This window comes from Dermacentor albipictus, chromosome 8 (genome assembly GCF_038994185.2).
Source record: "Dermacentor albipictus isolate Rhodes 1998 colony chromosome 8, USDA_Dalb.pri_finalv2, whole genome shotgun sequence".
NCBI lineage: Eukaryota > Metazoa > Arthropoda > Arachnida > Ixodida > Ixodidae > Dermacentor > Dermacentor albipictus.
Window position 1 is genome coordinate 106331120 of NC_091828.1, and position 18926 is coordinate 106350045.

The following is an 18926-nucleotide window of genomic DNA, read 5'->3' on the forward strand; positions in this document are numbered from 1 at the left end:
TAAGGACAATACGACAGTCCTCAACCGAACGGCTCCGGGATGTCTACTGCGGCGACTCGCTTCGTAAGGACGACAATACGACAGTACCCAACCGAAATGCGCCGGCTTGTCTACTGCGGCGACTCGCTTTGTAAGGACGACAACACGACAGTCCCCAACCGAACGGCGCCGGGATGTCTGCTGCGGCGACTTGCTTCGTAAGGACGACAGTACGACAGTCCCCAACCGAATGGCGCCGGGATGTCTGCTGCGGCGACTTGCTTCGTAAGGACGACAATACGACAGTCCCCAACCGAACGGCGCCGGGATGTCTACTGCGGCGAGTTGCTTCGTAAGGACGACAATATACGACAGTCCCCAACCGAAATGCACCGGGATGTCTCCTGTGGCGACTCGCTTCGTAAGGACGACAACACGACAGTCCCCAACCTGAATGCGCCGGTATGTCTATACTGCGGCGACTCGCTTTGTAAGGACGACAATACGACAGTCCCCAACCGAACGGCGCCGGGATGTCTACTGCGGTGACTCGCTTTGTAAGGACGACAGTACGACAGTCCCCAACCGAACGGCGCCGGGATGTCTACTGCGGCGACTTGCTTCGTAAGGACGACAATACGACAGTCCCCAACCGAACGGCGTCGGGATGTCTGCTGCGGCGACTTGCTTCGTAAGGACGACAGTACGACAGTCCCCAACCGAATGGCGCCGGGATGTCTGCTGCGGCGACTTGCTTCGTAAGGACGACAATACGACAGTCCCCAACCGAACGGCGCCGGGATGTCTACTGCGGCGACTTGCTTCGTAAGGACGACAATACGACAGTCCCCAACCGAACGGCGTCGGGATGTCTGCTGCGGCGACTTGCTTCGTAAGGACGACAGTACGACAGTCCCCAACCGAATGGCGCCGGGATGTCTGCTGCGGCGACTTGCTTCGTAAGGACGACAATACGACAGTCCCCAACCGAACGGCGCCGGGATGTCTGCTGCGGCGACTTGCTTCGTAAGGACGACAGTACGACAGTCCCCAACCGAATGGCGCCGGGATGTCTGCTGCGGCGACTTGCTTCGTAAGGACGACAATACGACAGTCCCCAACCGAACGGCGCCGGGATGTCTACTGCGGCGACTTGCTTCGTAAGGACAATACGACAGTCCCCAACCGAAATGCGCCGGGATGTCTACTGTGGCGACTCGCTTCGTAAGGACGACAACACGACAGTCCCCAACCTGAATGCGCCGGTATGTCTATACTGCGGCGACTCGCTTTGTAAGGACGACAATACGACAGTCCCCAACCGAACGGCGCCGGGATGTCTACTGCGGTGACTCGCTTTGTAAGGACGACAGTACGACAGTCCCCAACCGAACGGCGCCGGGATGTCTACTGCGGCGACTTGCTTTGTAAGGACGACAATACGACAGTCCCCAACCGATCGGCGCCGGGATGTCTACTGCGGTGACTCGCTTTGTAAGGACGACAGTACGACAGTTCCCAACCGAAATGCGCCGGTATGTCTATACTGCGGCGACTCGCTTTGTAAGGACAATACGACAGTCCCCAACCGAACGGCGCCGGGACGTCTACTGCGGCGACTTGCTTCGTAAGGACGACAATACAACAGTCCCCAACCGAACGGCGCCGGGATGTCTGCTGCGGCGACTCGCTTCGTAAGGACGACAATACGACAGTCCCCAACCGAAATGCGCCGGGATGTCTACTGTGGCGACTCGCTTCGTAAGGACGACAACACGACAGTCCCCAACCTGAATGCGCCGGTATGTCTATACTGCGGCGACTCGCTTTGTAAGGACGACAATACGACAGTCCCCAACCGAACGGCTCCGGGATGTCTACTGCGGCGACTCGCTTCGTAAGGACGACAACACGACAGTCCCCAACCGGAATGCGCAAGTATGTCTACTGCGGCGACTCGCTTTGTAAGGACGACAATACGACAGTGCCCAACCGAAATGCGCCGGTATGTCTATACTGCGGTGAGTCGCTTTGTAAGGACGACAATACGACAGTTCCCAACCGAAATGCGCCGGTATGTCTATACTGCGGCGACTCGCTTTGTAAGGACAATACGACAGTCCCCAACCGAACGGCGCCGGGACGTCTACTGCGGCGACTTGCTTCGTAAGGACGACAATACAACAGTCCCCAACCGAACGGCGCCGGGATGTCTGCTGCGGCGACTCGCTTCGTAAGGACGACAATACGACAGTCCCCAACCGAACGGCGCCGGGATGTCTACTGCGGCGAGTTGCTTCGTAAGGACGACAATATACGACAGTCCCCAACCGAAATGCGCCGGGATGTCTCCTGTGGCGACTCGCTTCGTAAGGACGACAACACGACAGTCCCCAACCTGAATGCGCCGGTATGTCTATACTGCGGCGACTCGCTTTGTAAGGACGACAATACGACAGTACCCAACCGAAATGCGCTGGCTTGTCTACTGCGGCGACTCGCTTTGTAAGGACGACAATACGACAGCCCCCAACCAAACGGCGCCGGTATGTCTATACTGCGGCGACTCGCTTTGTAAGGACGACAATACGACAGTCCCCAACCGAAATGCGCCGGTATGTCTATACTGCGGCGACTCGCTTTGTAAGGACAATACGACAGTCCCCAACCGAACGGCGCCGGGATGTCTACTGCGGCGACTTGCTTCGTAAGGACGACAATACGACAGTCCCCAACCGAACGGCGCCGGGATGTCTGCTGCGGCGACTTGCTTCGTAAGGACGACAATACGACAGTCCCCAACCGAACGGCGCCGGGATGTCTACTGCGGCGAGTTGCTTCGTAAGGACGACAATATACGACAGTCCCCAACCGAAATGCACCGGGATGTCTCCTGTGGCGACTCGCTTCGTAAGGACGACAACACGACAGTCCCCAACCTGAATGCGCCGGTATGTCTATACTGCGGCGACTCGCTTTGTAAGGACGACAATACGACAGTCCCCAACCGAACGGCGCCGGGATGTCTACTGCGGTGACTCGCTTTGTAAGGACGACAGTACGACAGTCCCCAACCGAACGGCACCGGGATGTCTACTGCGGCGACTTGCTTCGTAAGGACGACAATACGACAGTCCCCAACCGAACGGCGTCGGGATGTCTGCTGCGGCGACTTGCTTCGTAAGGACGACAATACGACAGTCCCCAACCGAACGGCGCCGGGATGTCTACTGCGGCGACTTGCTTCGTAAGGACAATACGACAGTCCTCAACCGAACGGCTCCGGGATGTCTACTGCGGCGACTCGCTTCGTAAGGACGACAATACGACAGTACCCAACCGAAATGCGCCGGCTTGTCTACTGCGGCGACTCGCTTTGTAAGGACGACAACACGACAGTCCCCAACCGAACGGCGCCGGGATGTCTGCTGCGGCGACTTGCTTCGTAAGGACGACAGTACGACAGTCCCCAACCGAATGGCGCCGGGATGTCTGCTGCGGCGACTTGCTTCGTAAGGACGACAATACGACAGTCCCCAACCGAACGGCGCCGGGATGTCTACTGCGGCGACTTGCTTCGTAAGGACAATACGACAGTCCCCAACCGAAATGCGCCGGGATGTCTACTGTGGCGACTCGCTTCGTAAGGACGACAACACGACAGTCCCCAACCTGAATGCGCCGGTATGTCTATACTGCGGCGACTCGCTTTGTAAGGACGACAATACGACAGTCCCCAACCGAACGGCGCCGGGATGTCTACTGCGGTGACTCGCTTTGTAAGGACGACAGTACGACAGTCCCCAACCGAACGGCGCCGGGATGTCTACTGCGGCGACTTGCTTTGTAAGGACGACAATACGACAGTCCCCAACCGATCGGCGCCGGGATGTCTACTGCGGTGACTCGCTTTGTAAGGACGACAGTACGACAGTTCCCAACCGAAATGCGCCGGTATGTCTATACTGCGGCGACTCGCTTTGTAAGGACAATACGACAGTCCCCAACCGAACGGCGCCGGGACGTCTACTGCGGCGACTTGCTTCGTAAGGACGACAATACAACAGTCCCCAACCGAACGGCGCCGGGATGTCTGCTGCGGCGACTCGCTTCGTAAGGACGACAATACGACAGTCCCCAACCGAAATGCGCCGGGATGTCTACTGTGGCGACTCGCTTCGTAAGGACGACAACACGACAGTCCCCAACCTGAATGCGCCGGTATGTCTATACTGCGGCGACTCGCTTTGTAAGGACGACAATACGACAGTCCCCAACCGAACGGCTCCGGGATGTCTACTGCGGCGACTCGCTTCGTAAGGACGACAACACGACAGTCCCCAACCGGAATGCGCAAGTATGTCTACTGCGGCGACTCGCTTTGTAAGGACGACAATACGACAGTGCCCAACCGAAATGCGCCGGTATGTCTATACTGCGGTGAGTCGCTTTGTAAGGACGACAATACGACAGTTCCCAACCGAAATGCGCCGGTATGTCTATACTGCGGCGACTCGCTTTGTAAGGACAATACGACAGTCCCCAACCGAACGGCGCCGGGACGTCTACTGCGGCGACTTGCTTCGTAAGGACGACAATACAACAGTCCCCAACCGAACGGCGCCGGGATGTCTGCTGCGGCGACTCGCTTCGTAAGGACGACAATACGACAGTCCCCAACCGAACGGCGCCGGGATGTCTACTGCGGCGAGTTGCTTCGTAAGGACGACAATATACGACAGTCCCCAACCGAAATGCGCCGGGATGTCTCCTGTGGCGACTCGCTTCGTAAGGACGACAACACGACAGTCCCCAACCTGAATGCGCCGGTATGTCTATACTGCGGCGACTCGCTTTGTAAGGACGACAATACGACAGTACCCAACCGAAATGCGCTGGCTTGTCTACTGCGGCGACTCGCTTTGTAAGGACGACAATACGACAGTCCCCAACCAAACGGCGCCGGTATGTCTATACTGCGGCGACTCGCTTTGTAAGGACGACAATACGACAGTCCCCAACCGAACGGCGCCGGGATGTCTACTGCGGCGACTTGCTTCGTAAGGACGACAATACGACAGTCCCCAACCGAACGGCGCCGGGATGTCTGCTGCGGCGACTCGCTTCGTAAGGACGACAATACGACAGTCCCCAACCGAACGGCGCCGGGATGTCTACTGCGGCGAGTTGCTTCGTAAGGACGACAATATACGACAGTCCCCAACCGAAATGCGCCGGGATGTCTCCTGTGGCGACTCGCTTCGTAAGGACGACAACACGACAGTCCCCAACCTGAATGCGCCGGTATGTCTATACTGCGGCGACTCGCTTTGTAAGGACGACAATACGACAGTACCCAACCGAAATGCGCTGGCTTGTCTACTGCGGCGACTCGCTTTGTAAGGACGACAATACGACAGTCCCCAACCAAACGGCGCCGGTATGTCTATACTGCGGCGACTCGCTTTGTAAGGACGACAATACGACAGTCCCCAACCGAAATGCGCCGGTATGTCTATACTGCGGCGACTCGCTTTGTAAGGACAATACGACAGTCCCCAACCGAACGGCGCCGGGATGTCTACTGCGGCGACTTGCTTCGTAAGGACGACAATACGACAGTCCCCAACCGAACGGCGCCGGGATGTCTGCTGCGGCGACTTGCTTCGTAAGGACGACAACACGACAGTCCCCAACCTGAATGCGCCGGTATGTCTATACTGCGGCGACTCGCTTTGTAAGGACGACAATACGACAGTCCCCAACCGAACGGCGCCGGGATGTCTACTGCGGTGACTCGCTTTGTAAGGGCGACAGTACGACAGTCCCCAACCGAACGGCGCCGGGATGTCTACTGCGGCGACTTGCTTTGTAAGGACGACAATACGACAGTCCCCAACCGATCGGCGCCGGGATGTCTACTGCGGTGACTCGCTTTGTAAGGACGACAGTACGACAGTCCCCAACCGAACGGCGCCGGGATGTCTGCTGCGGCGACTTGCTTCGTAAGGACGACAGTACGACAGTCCCCAGCCGAATGGCGCCGGGATGTCTGCTGCGGCGACTTGCTTCGTAAGGACGACAATACGACAGTCCCCAACCGAACGGCGCCGGGATGTCTACTGCGGCGACTTGCTTCGTAAGGACAATACGACAGTCCCCAACCGAAATGCGCCGGGATGTCTACTGTGGCGACTCGCTTCGTAAGGACGACAACACGACAGTCCCTAACCTGAATGCGCCGGTATGTCTATACTGCGGCGACTCGCTTTGTAAGGACGACAATACGACAGTCCCCAACCGAACGGCGCCGGGATGTCTACTGCGGCGACTCGCTTTGTAAGGACGACACGACAGTCCCCAACCGAAATGCGCCGGGATGTCTACTGTGGCGACTCGCTTCGTAAGGACGACAACACGACAGTCCCCAACCTGAATGCGCCGGTATGTCTATACTGCGGCGACTCGCTTTGTAAGGACGACGATACGACAGTCCCCAACCGAACGGCGCCGGGATGTCTACTGCGGTGACTCGCTTTGTAAGGACGACAGTACGACAGTCCCCAACCGAACGGCGCCGGGATGTCTACTGCGGCGACTTGCTTTGTAAGGACGACAATACGACAGTCCCCAACCGAACGGCGCCGGGATGTCTACTGCGGTGACTTGCTTCGTAAGGACGACAACACGACAGTCCCCAACCGAATGGCGCCGGGATGTCTGCTGCGGCGACTTGCTTCGTAAGGACGACAATACGACAGTCCCCAACCGAACGGCGCCGGGATGTCTGCTGCGGCGACTTGCTTCGTAAGGACGACAGTACGACAGTCCCCAACCGAATGGCGCCGGGATGTCTGCTGCGGCGACTTGCTTCGTAAGGACGACAATACGACAGTCCCCAACCGAACGGCGCCGGGATGTCTACTGCGGCGACTTGCTTCGTAAGGACAATACGACAGTCCACAACCGAAATGCGCCGGGATGTCTACTGTGGCGACTCGCTTCGTAAGGACGACAACACGACAGTCCCCAACCTGAATGCGCCGGTATGTCTATACTGCGGCGACTCGCTTTGTAAGGACGACAATACGACAGTCCCCAACCGAACGGCGCCGGGATGTCTACTGCGGTGACTCGCTTTGTAAGGACGACAGTACGACAGTCCCCAACCGAACGGCGCCGGGATGTCTACTGCGGCGACTTGCTTTGTAAGGACGACAATACGACAGTCCCCAACCGAACGGCGCCGGGATGTCTACTGCGGTGACTCGCTTTGTAAGGACGACAGTACGACAGTCCCCAACCGAACGGCGCCGGGATGTCTGCTGCGGCGACTTGCTTCGTAAGGACGATAGTACGACAGTCCCCAACCGAATGGCGCCGGGATGTCTGCTGCGGCGACTTGCTTCGTAAGGACGACAATACGACAGTCCCCAACCGAACGGCGCCGGGATGTCTACTGCGGCGACTTGCTTCGTGAGGACAATATACGACAGTCCCCAACCGAAATGCGCCGGGATGTCTACTGTGGCGACTCGCTTCGTAAGGACGACAACACGACAGTCCCCAACCTGAATGCGCCGGTATGTCTATACTGCGGCGACTCGCTTTGTAAGGACGACAATACGACAGTCCCCAACCGAACGGCGCCGGGATGTCTACTGCGGTGACTCGCTTTGTAAGGACGACAGTACGACAGTCCCCAACCGAACGGCGCCGGGATGTCTGCTGCGGCGACTTGCTTCGTAAGGACGACAACACGACAGTCCCCAACCGAATGGCGCCGGGATGTCTGCTGCGGCGACTTGCTTCGTAAGGACGACAGTACGACAGTCCCCAACCGAATGGCGCCGGGATGTGTGCTGCGGCGACTTGCTTCGTAAGGACGACAATACGACAGTCCCCAACCGAACAGCGCCGGGATGTCTACTGCGGCGACTTGCTTCGTAAGGACAATACGACAGTCCCCAACCGAAATGCGCCGGGATGTCTACTGTGGCGACTCGCTTCGTAAGGACGACAACACGACAGTCCCCAACCTGAATGCGCCGGTATGTCTATACTGCGGCGACTCGCTTTGTAAGGACGACGATACGACAGTCCCCAACCGAACGGCGCCGGGATGTCTACTGCGGTGACTCGCTTTGTAAGGACGACAGTACGACAGTCCCCAACCGAACGGCGCCGGGATGTCTACTGCGGCGACTTGCTTTGTAAGGACGACAATACGACAGTCCCCAACCGAACGGCGCCGGGATGTCTACTGCGGTGACTCGCTTTGTAAGGACGACAGTACGACAGTCCCCAACCGAACGGCGCCGGGATGTCTGCTGCGGCGACTTGCTTCGTAAGGACGACAGTACGACAGTCCCCAACCGAATGGCGCCGGGATGTCTGCTCCGGCGACTTGCTTCGTAAGGACGACAATACGACAGTCCCCAACCGAACGGCGCCGGGATGTCTACTGCGGCGACTTGCTTCGTAAGGACAATACGACAGTCCCCAACCGAAATGCGCCGGGATGTCTACTGTGGCGACTCGCTTCGTAAGGACAACACGACAGTCCCCAACCTGAATGCGCCGGTATGTCTATACTGCGGCGACTCGCTTTGTAAGGACGACAATACGACAGTCCCCAACCGAACGGCGCCGGGATGTCTACTGCGGTGACTCGCTTTGTAAGGACGACAGTACGACAGTCCCCAATCGAACGGCGCCGGGATGTCTACTGCGGCGACTTGCTTTGTAAGGACGACAATACGACAGTCCCCAACCGAACGGCGCCGGGATGTCTACTGCGGTGACTCGCTTTGTAAGGACGACAGTCCCCAACCGAACGGCGCCGGGATGTCTGCTGCGGCGACTCGCTTTGTAAGGACGACAACACGACAGTCCCCAACCGAACGGCGCCGGGATGTCTGCTGTGGCGACTTGCTTCGTAAGGACGACAATACGACAGTCCCCAACCGAACGGCGCCGGGATGTCTACTGCGGCGACTTGCTTCGTAAGGACAATACGACAGTCCTCAACCGAACGGCTCCGGGATGTCTACTGCGGCGACTCGCTTCGTAAGGACGACAACACGACAGTCCCCAACCGGAATGCGCAAGTATGTCTACTGCGGCGACTCGCTTTGTAAGGACGACAATACGACAGTCCCCAACCGAACGGCGCCGGTATGAGTACACACAGCCGGCGGACCAAGTATTGTTAATGGATTCGCCGTTACCGTCACGGTTTGTTTGAAGCGGTGGAACTCCTGGAAGAACGTGTTTTGCGGCGCCGTCTTACGGGTCTTAGAAGTCGTCAGTCAATGGACAGACGCGGCGGCCACTGTAGCGGGGTCAACTCCGGGACCTAGAGGCACCTGCTTAGGGCAAGACCCGGCCGTGTCTGCGAAAACGCTCTCACGTTGGTGTGGTCAGTGAAACCTGTGCGGAAGTCTGTGTAAACCCTCCCCCTCAAAGGCGGGTCGGCTACGATGACTTTGGACGCTCTGAATTGGTCGACGGTTGAACTGCCGTTTTCCCTCACATAGGGATCTAGGGAGGACAGAGTGTTTATAAGCAGCTGTGGCGCGGCTGGTGGGTGTGCATTCTCTTTTAGTCATGCTAGACTGATGAACTGTAATGTTCTCATGTAGATACTGTAAATAAATCCCATATTTCTCGTTTTCGATGAGAACAAGTCTCTCCCTTCAACAACGCCCTCAGCGTGGATGAGTTGGACGACGGCATCGGCCAGCTACCATCTATTTCATGCCCGACCCCAACCATTACAACTGACTGACAGCGGTTGGATGGACTTTGTGATGTGGTGCTGTGTCTGAGGTGAGTGCTTGGTTCTTGTTTTGATTTTCCAGGCATCATTTTGTGGTTTAGTTTAGAACAGTAGGGAAGCTGGATTGTTGATTGTTAGCTTGGTTGTGTTTATCTAGGTATGTTTAGCGAGCACGACCAAGGCAGTATAGCAGCAATCATGGAGTTAAGGACACTGCTGAGAGACGAATTGTTGATTGTTGGTGAGGAACTGAGCCTAGAGGTAAACAAGGAAATGCTAAAATCGGTATTATAGTGGCTGATTTTCGAACAGGCCAGGGACGAGGACATTGAAATTGGGTTGGAACTTCTCAGGAAAAGTGAAACGGGACAGAGGTAGAGAAGAGCGGGGCAGAGAGAGAGAGAAGCGCGAGTAATATCACGAGTTAAGAAAAATGCAACTTGAGCTTGAAAGCAAGGATAAGCTGCGGTAAGGATGTAGTTGACTGGAAGCATGCTGAAAACAGTGATAGGTGAGCGCAAAAGCTATTATACAATAGTGGAAGGCAGACGACAAGTGTGGCCGTAGCTGTAAGAAAGTACGATCTTGTTGATCAAGTCGATATTCCTGCGATTCATGTTTTTCGAATTGTTAAATTATTTGTGCAATATCTGCGTGTTTTCGTAGTTTCCTGTCCAACGTGCCAAACTCTGAAGGCATGCGCGTCACTGAAATGGCTGAATGGATGTTGAGGTAATCCTTATAGGAGAGGCACTTGCAAAGAAAAAAAAAGCCTCATAGGTTTACTCATTACATGTAGGTACATTGTTGCCCAATATAGAACTAATTTTCAGATTGAATGGAATAAAACTATAATAGTGCCAGAAGTGAAACAAATGAAGAATACGTTTCAAATTGTTTTGAAAAGATGAACAGGTATTATCGAAATATGCATGAAACAATGTGCACGTCCTGGTATTCATAACACTGGCAGGTTCTTTTAGTTACATCGCACATTATGAAGCACTGTTTATTAAAAGCACAAATGGAGCAGAAGGAATGAATGAGCAAATAACTCTCATACAAACGGCTCTTCAGAGTGTGAAAATGGTCTCTGTATAGCCGGGAAAGCCTAGCTGCCTGAGACGTGTATCCTGCCTCTACTACGGACGCTCTCATGTGTTATGCCTATACTATGCCTACGGGGGTGGCATTTATCATGCTTTTGCTTCCATTTGAGGTTTATTTCTGTACACGTAATGTTTTAAGTGTTCGAAGGCTATAGGAAAATGGTTCTATTGACAAAGTGACTGCTTTACCGTATCAAATATTTGCATGTCCTTAATCTAAACAGTGAATCCTTGTATTATCTTTAAAGCATGTCCCGTGCACAATTTTGTCGGTGAAGAAATTCCCGATGAGAGACTGGCCCTGTTTCTTGCCTTCTGCACACAAATGTATTACACAGTGCAGGTCTATACTGGAAAAGTTGGGCCTGGTCTATGCAGGCCCAACTGGAAATGTAAAGTTTATACAAACATTTCTAGAAATATATGTCATACTAGTGCTTATAGAAATGCTGGTACATTAGTTGGAATTAAATGTAGGAATGAATTAGGCATGGTGGACTTGACATTAGATTGAAAAAAATTACTCATTTATGTTACTTATAACAGCTTCTTTCTATGCTAATTATGAATTTGCGAATGTCGCCACTAAACTTCTCTTCCAGCTCCAGATACAATAAAATGCTAAGATCCGTTTATTGCAGCTGTCATACAAGCATAGAAATACCAACAACAATGAATACTCGCAAACACTGACATTTATTTGATGCTCTGATGAAACATACCGTCGAAAGCTTTAATTTAGTGAACAAGCAATTCCACTAAAGAAGTACTCATTTGCAAAAAAAAACATGTGAATAGAATAAGTTCTAAATAATCCAGGATGAACCACGTAAAACAGAACCTAGAGCCAACAAATACATGAATTGGTCAAACAGAAAAATTTCGTATTACCAATGAGAATACTGAAAACAAAACTGCTTAAAAAGCAGATCATTCATACATCTGTAATGTAATAATAATATCACATACAGTGACATACATAGTTTGTAGGGGCATGCAAACAGTAATTTTTGAGATAGGAACGAACATCGATTAATTTTCGAATAATGAAAACCCACAACATGACAAACGAAATTGCTGATTTTACCGACTTCAAGAAAAGAGTTTCAGGCATCCTTTAAGAGGAAGCTTCAGCTCAGGGGCTCCCATCTAAATACATGGGAAAGGAGAAATCGTTTTTCTCAACAACTACTACACCAAACTTGATGAGGTTTGTTGAAGTTAAAAGAAATACAATCTAGTAACTGCTGATAGTGAATTCTTTATTTAGGCCACCAATCTCATAATAAAAATGGTTGAAAATCACAAATTTTCAGAGAACGAAACCATCAAGTTTGCAACTCAGCAATGAAAATGATATCACAATTCTGTAAAGTACATCGAATAGGACATATAAAGCAAACAAAATTGATGTATTAAACAAGGCTTTCAACTATGCCACTAATTAGTGGCACCCTGTCAACGTGTAACAGCCGAGCTCCGTCGAGTGAGGCTAGCATAGCATGACTGTTTGAGGAACTATCAGACATTCTTTAAGATATCATCGGCCTAAGACGGATAAGAAACAATGGTGAGGCTGATACATTGATGAATAACGGCCATGTCTTCTGCTATAGAGGTCTCCCAGAAAAGAACCAATACGGGGTGCGATTCCTAATCCATAAGGACATGCCAGGCAACATTGACGAATTTACAGCATTAATGAGAGGCTAGCAGCAGTCGTAATCAAACTTAATAAGAGGTATAGACTAAAGATAGTACAAGCCTATCCTCCCACATCCAATCACGATGTCGAGGAAGTAGATCGGTTTTATGAAGATGTTGAATCAGCAATGAGAAACGTGCAAACTCAGCATACTGTAGTAATGGGCAACTTCAATGCAACAGAGGGGGGCAGCAGGCTGGTGAACAAGCAACTACAAACTACGGTGTCGATTCTAGGAATGCTTGAGGAGAGATACCGGTAGAATTGGCAGAAAGCAACAAGCTTCGAATAATGAACACCTTTTTCGGGAAGCGTAATAAAAGAAGGTGGACCTCGAAAAGCCCTAATGGTGATAAAAATGAAATTGATTTCACACTTTCTGCCGATCCCAGCAGAGTGCAGGATGTAGAAGTAATAGGCAAGGTAAAGTGCAGTGATCATAGGCTAGTGTGGGCTAGGAGTCACTTAATTTGAAGAAGGAGTAAAATTGGTTAAGAAGAAACAGGTCAACCTAGAGGTAGTAAGGGTAAAAGCAGACGAATTCAGGCTGGTACTTGCAAACAAATATGTAACCTCAGAACAGAGATGAAGATGACATAGAGGTAATGAATGAAACCATAACTAGGCTGGCTACAGAACCTGCAATTGAAATGGGAGGCAAGGCACAAAGGCAACCAGTAGGCAAGCTCTCCAAAATAACAAAGGACCTAATGAAGAAACGACAAAGAATGAAAGTGTCCAACTCAAGAGAGAGAATTTGCGGAACTGTCAAAACTGACCAAAAAGGCGAAAATAACTGCTTTTCAAAACTATAACGTGAGAAAGACTGAAGAAGCCATAAAAAATGGATGAAGCCTGAAATCAGTGAGAAAGAAACTTGGCATAGGACAAAGCAAGATGTATGCACTAAAATATAAGCACGGTAAATATCATCAGCAATCTCAAAGGTATAGTAAAAGCAGTGAAGGAATTCTCTAAGGTCACATACAGTACCCATAGGAGACAGGATACCTCCACTGAAACAGTAATGAACAGGATTTGGAAACTCGTCCTATAACTAGCAATGAGGTCAGAAGAGCCTCGCAAGACATGAAACGAGGAAGCGCGGCAGAGCAAGATGGAACAACAGTCAATTTAATCAAAGATGGAGGAGACGTAATGCTTGGAAAACTGGCAGCTCTACGTATTTACGTGTCTATCGACCGCAAGGGTGCCAGAAAACTGGAGGAATGCAAACATTATACCAATCCACAAAAAGAGAGACGTGAAAGAATTGAAAAATTATACGCCCATTAGCTTACTCCCAGTATTACATAAAATATTCACCAAAATAATCTCCAGTAGAGTAAGGGCAACACTGGACTTTAGTCAACCAAAGGAACAGGCTGGCTTCAGGAAGGGGTACTCTACAATGGATCACCCCCATGTCATTATTCGGGTAATCAAGAAATCTGCAGAGTACAATAAGCCTCTCTGCATTGCTATCACAGATTACGAAAAGGCATTTGATTCAGTAGAGATACCAGCAGTCATAGCGGCATTACGTAATCAAGGAGTACAAACCGCTTACGTAAATACCTTGGAAAATATCTCGAGAGATTCCACAGCTACATTAAGTCTACAGAAGAAAAGTAGGAAGGTACATATAAAGAAAGGGGCCAGAAAGGGAAGCAACCTCTTCACTGCGTGCTTGGAAAAAGAATTCAAGCTATTAAACTGGGAAGGCTTAGGATTAAGGATCGAAGGCGAATATCTCAGCAACTTTCGGTTTGTCGATGACATTGTTCTATTCAGCAACACAGCAGACGAGTTACAACAAATGATTGAGAACCTTAACAGAGAGAATGTAAAAGTGTGGTTGAAGATTATTAAGTAAGAAGACAAAGATAATGATGAATAGATTGGCAAGGGAGCAAGAGTTCAGGATCGCAAGTCAGCCTCTAGATTCCGTAAAAATGGGTTGGATTGCATACAGAAAGCATTGTGAGCTCGTGACTGGGAGCTTACCATTATCACTGAAAGAGATGGTGCACAATCGGTGCATTTTACTGGTGCAGTATGCTACGCATCACATTAAGCGACAGAAAGAGAGCGGTTTGGATCAGAGAGCAAATGGGGATAGTCGATATTCTAATTCACATTAAGAGAAAAAAATGGAGCTAGGCAGGTCATGCAATGTGTGAGATAACCGCTGGACCATTATGGTTACAGAATGGGTACCAAGAGAAGGGAAACGCAGTCAAATACGATAGAAGACTAGGTGGAGTGATGAAATTAGGAAATTCGCGAGCGCTAGTTGGAATCGGTTGGCGCAGGAATGGGGTAATTGCAGATCGCAGGTAGAAACCTTCAACCTGCAGTGTACATAAAATAGGCTGATGATGATGACATTTGCAAAGTCCCTGAAAACAATGTAACAAGTTCACGAAAGATATAAATTGATACAACAAATTTGTACACTTTGGATTATTATCATATACAACTTACAGAACTACGATACCTATTCCAGGTGCAGAGCTACAAATTTATGAACATATTGCTTCAATTCTTTTTCAAGTTGAACAACTTTTGTAAATTCCTGTTATAACATTCAGGCCTTCAACCGAAAATCTGCTTCCAGCAGTCACCAGAATTCAATCTTATCTCAAAGATCTAAGGAATTTCCTTATAATGGGCCCACTGGTTATCTGAGCAAAGCATTACTGTGTTTTACATGCGTTTAAATAAGCGTATTTGGAATGGGGCCCGAGCGAAAGCTTCCCCTTGGGAGCATGTGGAGACACTTGTGCTACCTGATGCTGTAGAACACTACGTAACATGCTGCACATATGTAGATGTTTAATTCAGACTCTAGTTCAACGAAATTGTTGACCTACCCTACAGTATCATGGTTCTGTGCTCTTTTAAATCTGTTCAAGTGATGAGGACCTGGAGAAGATGGTGAAACTATATGGACACTCATCAGGATGAAGGCACTGGTGTGTCTTCAGGGCATTCTGCAACGAGAATCTCTGAAGACCGAGTGGGCATTGAAGTGGCTTCCCGCTTCATGTGTTTTTGGAGGCTGGACTTTAGTTTGAACCTCTGAGAGCACGAAGGGCACTGATATGGCTTCTCGTCTGTGTGGCTGAGCAGGTGGGCTTCCAGGTGGCCCTTTACCAAGAATCTCTGAGGGCATGATGGGCAATGATATGGCTTCTCATCTGTGTGGCTGCGCATATGGGCTTTCATGTACCACCCGCTTGAGAAGCTCCGAGAGCATACAGAGCACTGATATGGCTTCTCGCCTGTGTGGGTGCGCAGGTGGGCTTTCAGGTGGACCTTGAGTGAGAAGCTCCGAGAGCATGAAGGGCACTTAAATGGCTTCTCACCTGTGTGGATGCGCAGGTGCTGATTGAGGGTGCTCTTTCGTAAGAAGCTCTGAGAGCATGAAGGACACTGATATGGCTTCTCGCCTGTGTGGCTGCGCATGTGATCAATTAGGCGGTTTTTGTGAGCAAAGCCCCGAGAGCATGAAGTGCACTGATATGGATTTTCGCCAGTGTGGGTGATCACATGGGCATTCAGGCTAACCTTGTGTGAGAAGCTCCGAGAACATGAAGGGCAGTGATATGGCTTCTCACCAGTGTGGGAGCGCAGGTGCCTATTCAGATAACACTTGTGTGAGAAGCTCCGAGAACATGAAGGGCATTGATGTGGCTTCTTGCCTGCGTGGGTGCGCAGGTGAACTTTTAAGTTGGATTTGACTGAGAAGCTCTGAGAACATGAAGGGCACTCAAACAGCTTCTCGGCAGTATGGATGCTGGCATGTGCTTCCAGAAGAAATAGTTCATCGGCCTCATAGTCACACAGGTGACATCGGTGGAGGCATCCTTGCCTTGAGTTGTCACGTTTGGCAGTGGATGGAGAAATACAGGGCCTCGACGCTGCACAAATAAAACAAAAGCACTTAAGAGTTATTGTGAAATGCGAAAAAAGAACACAAATGCTAAATTTAATAACAAGCTGGCTTTCATTTACGAGACCTTCTGGGCGATTTTAAGTAGGATGAAACAAAAAACTTCTAATTGCCCTTTTTAATTTACTCAATATTTTTGCACTTGAATACTTCATGTCGCCATTTGTGAAGTTCACTTACAAGAAGTATTTTGCCAGAAGGCTAAAAAATCACAAATGAGAGAATGTGGAGTGTGAACATGGATTCCTACGACTGTTAGAGAAAACTAAAAATGCTAGGACTAAGCTTGCTCTTTTATCTTTAATGAGCATTTGAGGCCCCGAGGCCTAATTTGGCATTTGCAAAAGTTGTTGCGATTCTCTGGCACAAAAAATTTGTCTCGTATGAGACTTCATCAGCGGGTTTGCACTTGATCACACATTGAACTTTGGCAATGTTTTTATAAGTTGAGATTGCAAGGAGCTGGCTAGGAAATAACATATTTTTCCCCATATAACCCAGAAACACGTATAAGCTACATCCTTTTTCAGAACAGCCCAGAAGGAAAAAAATTATGTGCATATAACGTATGGAAATAACTGCATACAACCCTTAGATGTTTACCATAACAGCATCCATTTGGGGATAAACAACTTGTCCACGTTGTATCTTCAGCCAGTGGCTCTGCATTGCTGTTTTCAGAGACTGGTGCTGGGCCATTAAGCATGGCTTATCGTGACCCAAGTTATACTTTGCCAGTGCCATGTGCACTATTCACCAACTGCTAAACGCTAAATGGTGACCCATGTAGAAGAGGAAAATGACCGACAGTGCAGGAGGATAGAAGAGATCTTCCACACACAGGTGTGGAAAACTGTGGGGTTCCTCAGGAGATAACAAAAGTGTGGGTAGTCAAGAACTTTGCCCGGAAGAGTGGCTTTATGGCAGCGCACATTGCACTGCCATGGACACACACCTCGAATCCAAATCCCAGTGCTTCATACCCTGATCCTCACCTCACAGTAAAATTTTTCCGGTGTTTGGTGTGGGTTGTAGGTGCACAAATAGAGCAATATCTTTTTGCTCTGCCATCACAAAATAGTGGCAAATGATTGCTGGCACCGACAAGGAATAGTGCAGAACAACCGCACCCTTTGCAAATCGGAATGCATTTTAACACACTAACAGGTGAAGGTACTGTAGTGTTTCCAAAGGGAGGAACCGACCACCGTCGGTGGCTCCGATGGAACGACATCTACACTAGTTTCATGCCCCGGGCCCAACTTACCCCTGAGTTGCAGTGAGAGTGTTCATATATTACATATATATATATATATATATATATATATATACACACGAGGATCGCCCCAGAATTAAGCTTTACATCATTGGAAAACTGAAACTTTCCTCTATTTTCATACATAATCGCCATCTCTTTCTCAGCATTTTTGTAAAAGGTGCTCCAATTTCTGTATCCCAATGTCACAGAACTCTGCCACCAACCCATTGAGGCGTTTCACCTCTCCTTTGACTTCATAGTCACCACAGAAGCGTTGGCCATTCAAATGTTCCTTTAACTTGGGCAACAAGTGATAATCGCTAGGCAGGAGGTCTGGACTGTACCGTGAGTGGGGCAAGACAGTCCACCCAAAGTTTGTCAAAATGTCATGGGTTTGATGGGAGAAGTGAGGTCGGGCGTTGTTGTGAAGCAGCATTACACCGGCTGCCAGTCGTCCTCGCTGGCAGTTCTGGATAGCTCGCCCGAGTTTCGTTAGTGTTGCACAATAACTGTCCTGAATTGACTGTTGCCCCACGTTCGATGAAATCCATCAGCAGTATCCCGTTACGGTCCCAAGAAACACTGGCCATGACTTTGCCAGCAAAAGGAGTTCGTTTGAATTTCTTTGCGACTGCCGACTCTGGGTGACGCCACTGTTTGGACTTTTGCTTCGTTTCAGCCACCTTTCGTCTCCCGTAACAATCGAGTAACTACACTTCTTTATCTTCTTGACACTCTTCAAGAAACTGGCGAGCACAGTCAAGGCATCTCTTCTTGTGGTCTGATGTCAATAGCGAAGGTACCCATTGAGCGCAACACTTGTGAAACCCCAATTTTTCAGTCAAAGCACTTTCCACTGTACTGTAAGAACTCCCAGGAATCTGAGCGACAAGTTCACAGATGGTGATGCTTCTGTTTTGATGCACTTCGCATTGGACCATATTGATAACAGCCTCCGAACTGATGGTCTTCCACTCCGTTCTTCATCGTGGACTTTCTTCCGACCAGCACTAAACTCCTTGCACCACATTCGGACCTGTTGAATGAACGTACAATTGTCGCCATACACCTCAGACAACTGACGATGAATATCCACGGGTGGAGTCCCTTTGGTGTGCAAAAAGCGAATTAAAGAA

The 18926-nt window shown here is 50.2% G+C and overlaps 1 protein-coding gene across 1 annotated transcript in view; it reads right to left on the minus strand.

The window, feature by feature from the left end:
• Positions 1-11472: 11472 nt before the first annotated feature.
• Positions 11473-18926, minus strand: part of LOC139048947 (gastrula zinc finger protein XlCGF57.1-like) — a 39869-nt gene continuing 32415 nt past the window's right edge. The window contains exon 4 of the mRNA XM_070523945.1: positions 11473-16500. Within this exon, the coding sequence (XP_070380046.1) occupies positions 15536-16500 (965 nt within the window). The 3' untranslated portion in view covers positions 11473-15535. The remainder of the gene's footprint in view (positions 16501-18926) is intronic.